Source organism: Vipera berus (assembly GCF_964194415.1).
Source record: "Vipera berus genome assembly, chromosome: 1".
Taxonomy (NCBI): domain Eukaryota; kingdom Metazoa; phylum Chordata; class Lepidosauria; order Squamata; family Viperidae; genus Vipera; species Vipera berus.
This window is the reverse complement of record NC_138202.1, coordinates 271,375,575-271,384,851: the sequence shown is the minus strand read 5'-3', so window position 1 is coordinate 271,384,851 and position 9,277 is coordinate 271,375,575. Positions and strand designations below refer to the sequence as shown.

Below are 9,277 nucleotides of genomic sequence, written 5' to 3'. Positions count from 1 at the left end.
ATCTAAATCATTTATAAAGATGTTGAAAACTTACTGGGCCTAAGACAGAAGCTTGTAGTATTCCACTGCATGCTTCCCTCCATGTGGATGTAATTCTATCGAGTGTGATTGGTCAGCCAGTTATGAATCTATCTGGTGGTGATACTGTTTGTTCCATATTTTTCTATCTTACCAAGATGTAAGCTGTGGTCTACCTTGTCAAATGCCTCACTGAAGTCAAAATATACTATGTCCACAAATTTTGCTGGTCCACTAATTTAAGTTACTTTGTCAAAAAACGGAAAAAGGTTGTATGGCATGATTTTGTTTTGTTTTTGAATTTGACTGAACTAAAGTGATCTTTTTTATTTTTTTAGTAAACTTACATGTCACTCATCTTGCCTGGAGGGGACTTATATGGCAGATACATGGCCTATCTGTGAAGAACTTCTAGTTAAAAGATACTTTAAAAAGTCAAACTATGAGTTTGAATATTTACAGGAGTTCCTTGCTTTATAATATTAACATCAAACTAGGTTGCTTATATATATTCCTGCTTTTAGACCAGACAAGATCTCAGACTGTATCTGTTTTCAAACATTACAATGTAAAAAGATGAAATAAAAGCAGTCAAAAAAGAGGGCAGGCACCAATTCTTAATTTTTGATATTTATATCACAACCAAAATTTGTTAAAATTGGATATTACAATTCAAAACAGTTTTGATACTCCTCCAATATTGCACAATATTCTAAGTTAAAATATACGGCTAGTCTGTGGATGGTGCTGTATTAGCTATATTTTTGTATCTTATAAAAAAAGGAAAAATGGAGAATAACTCTTTCATTTGATTCCAATAGAAGAGACTATACTTACTTCAGGGTTGAACTGCAGAGTGCTTGGTGCTCTCTAATCTTGGATTAAGGAACAACTAGAGAAGACACATTAATACTATCAACAATATCTTCAACACAGTTGGATAATGAATATCTGCAAGCAAACATCCAAATTCAGAGAGCACCAAGGAATCTTTTCATTTAAGTTTGAGTCCTGGGACTATTAAAGATACCATATCTGAAATCATCTATAAAATCTGCAAACATCTGGATAATCACATGATGACAGTAGAAAGGCAGAATCATGGCAACAGTGGTTATCTAGATGTTTTTCTGCTCAAATAAAGTAGGCACATCCATATTTTTCTTGGCAACAGTGCAGAAAATAAATATGTTCTTCAAGATTGTTTTACTTCTAACATACAACCTTGGAATTATCTGGAAGTTTTCATCCAAATAAAAAACTATCCTGCTTAATGTCTGCACTCAAACAAAAACATGCTGACCTTCCTTAAAAGTAACACAGGTAATCTGGAAGCCCCTCCCCTAATTATTTTATTTTATTCTTCTTAAGCCTAGTTCGAATCATTATTTTCTTATTACAAATAGTCCTGTTTGCTATATGAACTGCCTCTGTTGTGTTAATCAGTCACACTTAGGTTGCTTTAAAAAAAATTAGAGCATGATGCTATATACATTTACACAGGCATATGGCTAGGCTCTCAATAAATTCAGTAGGTCTTATTTCTAAGTACACACATAAAACAATTCTGATAACAATTTAATTTCTTAATTAAAAGAAAGGAATGAAAGTTCTGACGTTAAAAAATCATGACAGAGATCATTTATTGCTGAAAAAAATACATATTTTTTATAATTAGGAACTAAAGAGAACACATGGACAAAAATAAATGGTAGTATGTACAGACTTCAAAAAGGATAAATAATACACATATATTGTAATACTGCAGTACATGCCCTTGTGTATTTCAGGTCCTTAAGCCTTACCGTGTACATTAAAAGGATAAATAAGTGCTAATATAAGACATTTTTTAGTGTAAACAATGTCATGGGCTTATAATAAGCCACATATTTTGGACCAACATAATAAAGCACTCCACCTTTTACTGTTATACTAATTGGATATTCACAAATACAGTTACAAGATAATATAAAAGTAGGCCATTTGCTCCACATAACCACACACAACAAAGGCTGTAAGTTTAAAGCCCCTTTTGTAGTTTTCTCATGGTCCTAAATGAGGATTTAATGTATGTCTAGAGCAGCAAGTCCCTTTCCTATTAAAGTGTGTCGTCAACTTGCTAAGGCAAAGGGCAAACCCTGAATCATTCCAAATGCTGCTAAACTGCAGCACTGAATACTTTTAGTCAATATCAAAAAATATTTCAAATTCTAGGTCGGGTAGGCAACCTCGGCTCTTTTATGACTCATGGACCTCAACTCCCAGAATTCCTGAGTCAGCATAACTGACTCAGGAATTCTGGGAGTTGAAGTCCATGAGTCATAAAAGAGCCGAGGTTGCCTCACCGACAGTTGCAGGTGAGGGATCTTTCTATCATATGCTCTGCTTTGTCCCTTTGCTTGGGGAACAGAAAAACTTATTTCTTTTGGATATCCCTGTTGTTCCTCTTCTCCACAGCGGAAGGATAGATTGAACAAAAATGTGGGCAAGACTCCCATTCCCCAGGCTGACTGGTGTGATGGCAAGGAGGCAAAGGAAAGAGAAACAAAGCACTGTTATGGTAGGAATCCATCCATGTGCAGGTGGTGTGCTGAAAGCAGGGAAGACTTGTGTCTGTTAAGAGTTTTGTTTGCAAATACAGTAAAACTTCAAACCAATTGGATTTGGTTCAGATGCAACAAAAATCCACTTGCCATTGTACATATGTATATTGACATTTTTACTTGTGCGTAAACACCCATTTGCCTCTGAACAGCCATTTCAGTGCAAAGGACATCCTCTTCTATCCCATTAGTTTGTTACAAGGAAGATTTACTACAGTCCCAAACATGGCAATGTAATGCCAATTTATTCTATATCAGGGGTGTCAGGCTCCCGGCCCAAGGGCTGAATGCGTCATGCCGAAACCGCGCCCATCCCATTGCCGGCAATGGAGAAAAAAGTTGCAATATATCGCAACACATCACGTGACGTTGCGAGTTTGACACCCCTGTTCTATACGATTTGCCAGCCCCCTCCGCCCCAAAAACTCCTGTCATGACCTTTCCTATTCTGATAGAAATGAATCCAGATTTCAGTATAAATCATCCTCTTGATCTTACATTGTTCTTACTGATTTAAGGACAAATTAAAATATCGCTCAAACTATCAAAAGGGGGGGGAAACGTTCATGTGTATTCCATCTTTGTTGACTTTTATTTTGAGTTTGGCTTCAAAATCTGATTAACATTATTGTCTGATTAAGCAAGATTAAAGATTATCAGTTCTTTTCACAGTATTCTTATTGTCTCACATTTTTCGTTTTCTAAAAATACTTTTCAATTGATTCATGATTACAGAGAATCCTTGGGGCTTCTTTTAAATTTATCAGATTAAAAAAAATAATTTGTGTTGCAATCCTAAATAATAAAGATACACTTAGCGGTTTTAATATTGTACAACTATACTCAAAACTGCAACTCCCAATGGACATTTGGAATTCATAATCATACAATCATAAACATAACTGTGAATTGTACCAATTATTGCCAAATTCACTGATATTACGTCAAATTACTGTACTATTTATGAGAAGTAGAGTTGGCAATTCTCAAAAAAAAACATTCTGGAAAACAGAAAGAGAATTGTTCACATTCCTAATTTTTTATCTTGTTGCAGTAATCCAGTCTTTTAATATAGTATAAACTTACTTCCATGAAGAAGAAAATTTTTATTTTAAGTGTATCAGTTGGCCCACAAATAGTTCAGCTATGTCTGTTCCCATCCTATTTGAAAGTGGACTGTGCTTCCTTCTTGTCAATAGTCATTTTCAGTTCACCCCAGTCAACTGTTAGTAAGGAAAAAACAGTAAGATTTTTTTATTCAAAGAAAATAAACATTCATATTACATGGCCATTTTTATATTCTTTTCTGTATCTCTTCTAGTGGTCTCTTTTTGTTAAATATGAGGATCCACAATATAGAGTAACTTCAGGTTTTAAGGTGCTGCAGACATTTCAGTTGTGATGTACTCTGGGCTTCAAGATGGAAGACTTTCCTCAGGAAAGATAGCTGTGCTCAACAACAGAGTATTTTCAACACTTAAGGACGATGAAACCTGAAGGTGAGAAATAAAATTTATTGTTTTGATTTTTTTTTTCATTCTCCTCAAGGTACAAGAAAAGATCAGAACAATTGTAAAGTTCAAATATTCAAATTCCAAAAGCTAAAACACCCACATAATAATCATACCATCCGTATTTCAAAAGCATATTCAAATCTGACTAACATTGCTGCTAAATTTTTAAATATTAATGAATACATTTGTTTACTTCTTGGTTAGTTGTGTGCTATGCTATCACGAATAATAATTTAATAACCTTAAAATGAGTTATCTTGAAAGGTTTAGAAAGACAAAAAGCTTCCAAACTAGTAATGAACCGAGATCCCATGGACAAAAAAAAAGTATTGATGGGAACCCTTTGTTTAGACACTGTTTCACATAGTTGGGCATTGCTGTTCAATTTAAGAACAGTATATCGCCCTCTTATTATTTCATTTGATTCAGAGATGGGAGAACTAATAGAACAAAATCTTGCATCACTGAATGCATGTAGAGGAACAAGGATTTTAGCTGTTGATCATGTCTGAAGCCACTTATAGAAAAGCACATCATTTGTGCCTCTATAAATTTCAAATTTACGGGCCATCATTATAAGAGATTCTTGTCTGTTTCTTCTTATTTATTTATTTATTTATTTATTTATTTATTAAATTTTTATACCGCCCTTCTCCCGAAGGACTCAGGGCAGTGTACAGGCAATAAATATCAAAATATAAATACAAAAGTTAAAAAGAAGTTAAAAAGGATTAAATAATTATGCCCAATATAATACAATAATAAAACTGTGTTAAAACTAAATCCAACCCCAAACCCATCAGACCAGGCCAGATTGTTCAAATAGATAGGTTTCTAAATTGCGCCGGAAGGAGCGAAGGTCGGGGGCCATCCGGAGCTCAACCAGCAAGCGGTTCCATAGGTCTGGCGCGCCCACAGAGAACGCCCTCCCCCTGGGGGCCACGAATCGACATTCTCTGATCGGAGGCACCCTGAGGAGGCCCACTCTGTGGGAGCGCACTGGACGGAGGGAAGTTGATGCCGGCAGCAGGTGCTGCCGTAGGTAATTTAGTTGAGGGATTTAGTTGAGGGTGAGCACGCGGACCTGGCTTGCATCACGGAGACTTGGTTGGGCCGAGAGGGTGGGGTCCCTTTGGTTGACCTCTTCCCACCAGGTTTCCGGGTGCTACACCGGCCACGAGCTCAAGGTAGGGGTGGGGGTGTGGCGGTAGTTATCAGGGAGACCTTATGTCCACGGGAGACCACCGTTCCTCAGATAGTCGGGTGTGAGTCTCTCTTTTTGAGATTTGGTTCGGGGGCGCAGTTGGGCTTGCTGCTGGTGTACTTTTCGCCTAGTCGCGCAGCGGCAGCCCTGCCCGAGCTGCTCGATATCCTCTCGAGGTTGGTGATTGAGTTCCCCAAACTTATAGTTTTGGGGGACTTCAATCTACCATCCCTGGGAGGCTCATCTGAGCTAGCTCGGGAGTTCATGGCTTCCATGACGGCCATGGACCTGACGCAAGTAATTTCTGAACCAACTCATGAGGGAGGCCACACCCTTGACCTGATTTTCTTATCTGGACGGTGGTTTGATGATCTTGGTGGGGGCTCTCCATTTATTATGCCCCTGTCATGGACCGATCATCATCTCCTGCGGCTGGTCTTCCGTTTTGCCACCCCCCGCCGTGGGGGTACGGAGCCAATTAGATGGTACCGCCCCAGACGCTTAATGGATCCTGATAGATTCCAAGCGGCGCTGGGGTCCCCACCTGCCTCCGTTGCTCACAACTCGGCGGATGCCTTAGTGGAAGCCTGGGAAAGGGCAGCCACTGAGGCACTTGACCGAGTTGTACCCTTGCGGCCCCTGATCCGGTGCAGATCCCAACGAGCTCCATGGTTCTCTGCGGAGCTCCAGGAGATGAAGCGTCGGAAACGGGCCTAGAGAGCTGTTGGAGCTCCAGCCGATCCGAATCCGACCGGTTGCGACTAAGAACCTATATTACTTCTTATCTCGCAGCGATGAGGGCGGCGAGGTGTAATTACTTCTCTACCCTCATCGCGTCCGCAGATAATCACCCGGCCGCCCTGTTTAGGGTGACTCACTCCCTCCTTAATCAGGAGGTGAGGGAGGATCCCTTGCAGGGTCGTGCCGAGGAGTTTGGTCAACATCTGTCGGATAAAATCACTCGGATTCGGACCGGTTTGGACTCCAACTGGGCAGAGTCCGACGATCAGGACACGGGCGGTCTTGTCAATGTCATCTGGGAGGAGTTTGATTCTGTGACCCCTAAGGAAGTGGACAGGATTATGGGGAGGTTGAGCTCCACCACATGTTTATTGGACCCGTGCCCTTCTTGGCTGGTTTATGCAGCTAGGGAGAGGACACGAGGCTGGTTCCAGGCAGTCATATCTGCTTCTTTGAGTGAGGGTAGTTTCCCCACCGTCTTGAAGGAGGCGGTGGTGAGACCTCTCCTCAAGAAGCCTGCCTTGGACCCAGCTGTGTTAAACAACTTTCGTCCAGTCTCCAACCTTCGCTTTCTTGCGAAGGTTGTTGAGAGTGTGGTGGCGCATCAGCTCCCTCTGGTTCTGGATGAAGCGGATTACCTAGACCCGTACCAATCGGGTTTCAGGCCTGGGTACAGCACGGAGACGGCATTGGTCGCTCTGGTGAATGATCTCTGGAGGGCTCGGGACAGAGGATATTCCTCTGCCCTTGTCCTATTAAACCTCTCGGCGGCTTTCGATACCATCGACCATGGTATCCTGCTGCGGCGTCTCAGGGGATTGGGAGTGGGAGGCACAGTTCTTCAGTGGTTCTCCTCCTATCTCCTGGGACGCTCGCAGTCGGTGTTGGCAGGACAGAGGTCGACCCCTAGGACCCTCGCTTGTGGAGTTCCTCAGGGGTCGGTCCTCTCGCCTCTCCTGTTCAACATCTACATGAAACCGCTGGGTGAGATCATTCGTGGTTTTGGAGTTGGGTATCATCAATATGCCGATGATACCCAACTTTTTATTTCGACCCCAAACCACCCCAGTGATGCCCTCGATGTGATGTCCCGTTGCCTGGAGGCGGTTCGGGCCTGGATGGGGAGGAACAGACTTCAACTCAACCCTGACAAGACTGAGTGGCTGTGCATTCCGGCATCCCGGGACATTCAAAATATTCCATCTCTTCTTATGGGGGGTGAGTCCTTACCCCCCGTGGATAGGGCTCGCAACTTGGGAGTCCTCCTAGATTCACGACTTACTCTGGAAGATCATATAGTGGCCGTGACTAGGGGGGCTTTCGCCCAGGTTCGCCTGGTGCGCCAGTTGCGGCCCTATCTGGACCGGGATGCCCTGTGTACGGTCACTCATGCGCTCGTGACCTCTCGCCTGGACTACTGCAATGCTCTCTACATGGGGCTTCCCTTGAAGACCACTCGGAGGCTCCAACTGGTACAGAATGCGGCCGCGAGAGTTGTCTTGGGAGTTTCCCGGTACTCCCATGTTACACCTTTGCTCCGCGAGCTGCATTGGTTACCAGTTGTCTTCCGGGTGAGGTTCAAGGTTTTGGTTATGATCTTTAAGTCCTTACATGGCATGGGTCCGGGATACCTCGAGGACCACCTCCTGCCGGCGTCAACTCCCCTCCGCCCTGTGCATGCCCACAGAGAGGGCCTCCTCAGGGTGCCTCCGGTCAGGGAATGTCGACTGGTGGCCCCCAGGGGGAGGGCCTTCTCTGTGGGTGCTCCGGCATTATGGAACTAACTGCCGGTTGAGCTCCGGATGGCATCAGACCTTCGCTCCTTCTGCCGCGGGCTGAAAACCCACTTATTTGAACTAGCTGGTCTGGCCTGATGGGGGAATATAGGTTTTTAATGGGTTTTTTACTATTTTATTGTTGTTGTATTTTAATTGGGCATTGGTTTAATTTCTTTTTAATTTTTGTACTGCTATTTATATATGCCCTGTGAATCGCCCTGAGTCCCTTGGGAGAAGGGCGGTATAGAAATCAAATAAAATATAAAAAAAATATAAATAAATCCGGACCCATGCCATGTAGGGCTTTATAGGTCATTACCAGCACCTTGAATCTCACCCGGAGGGCAACTGGCAGCCAATGCAGCTCGCGGAGCAGAGGTGTAACATGGGAGTATCGGGAGACCCCCAACACAACTCGCGCGGCTGCATTCTGCACCAGTTAAAGCCTCCGAGTGGTCCTCAAGGGGAGCCCCATGTAGAGAGCGTTGCAGTAGTCCAAACGAGAGGTCACGAGCGCATGAGTGACTGTACGCAAGGCATCCCGGTCTAGATAGGGCCGCAACTGGTGCACCAGGCGAACCTGGGCGAAGGCCCCCCTAGTCACAGCTCCTATATGATCTTCTAAGGAGAGCTGTGAGTCTAGAAGGATCCCCAAGTTGCGAGCCCGATCTACGGGGGGTAATAACTCACCCCCCATATTAAGAGATGGAAAATTCTGCGTTTCCCGAGATGCCAACACGCACAGCCACTCAGTCTTGTCAGGGTTGAGCTGAAGCCTGTTCCTCCCCATCCAGACCCGGACCGCCTCCAGGCAACGGGACATCACGTCGAGGGCATCACTGGGGTGGTTTGGGGTTGAAATAAAAAGCTGGGTATCATCAGCGTACTGATGATAACCAACTCCAAAACCACGAATGATCTCACCCAGAGGCTTCATGTAGATGTTGAACAGGAGAGGCGAGAGGACCGATCCCTGAGGAACTCCACAAACAAGGGGCCTCAAGGTTGACCTCTGCCCTGCCCACACTGACTGCGAACGCCCCTGAAGGTAGGAGGAGAACCACTGAAGAACTGTGCCTCCCACTCCCAACCCCCTGAGGTGCCGCAGCAGGATACCATGGTCGATGGTATCGAAAGCCGCTGAGAGGTCTAATAGGACTAGGACAGAGGAACAACCCCCGTCCCGAGCCCGCCAGAGATCATTCACCAGCGCGACCAATGCCGTCTCCGTGCTGTACCCGGGCCTGAAACCCGATTGGTATGGGTCTAGATAATCAGCTTCCTCCAAGAACAGAGGGAGCTGATGCGCCACCACGCTCTCAACAACCTTCGCAAGAAAGCGAAGGTTGGAGACCAGACAAAAGTTCTTGTTATTATGTTTGCAATAATTTGAAACTGTACGCACATATTGAACTAAGT

At 43.9% G+C, this 9,277-nt stretch overlaps 1 protein-coding gene across 3 annotated transcripts in view; it reads right to left on the bottom strand.

The window, feature by feature from the left end:
* Window positions 1–3,882: 3,882 nt before the first annotated feature.
* Window positions 3,883–9,277, bottom strand: part of PHACTR2 (phosphatase and actin regulator 2) — a 123,381-nt gene continuing 117,986 nt past the window's right edge. For all 3 annotated transcript variants that reach the window (XM_081312577.1, XM_081312579.1, XM_081312578.1), the window contains one exon: window positions 3,883–4,114. In XM_081312577.1, coding sequence (XP_081168703.1) covers window positions 4,099–4,114 — 16 coding nt within the window. In that variant the 3' untranslated portion in view covers window positions 3,883–4,098. The remainder of the gene's footprint in view (window positions 4,115–9,277) is intronic.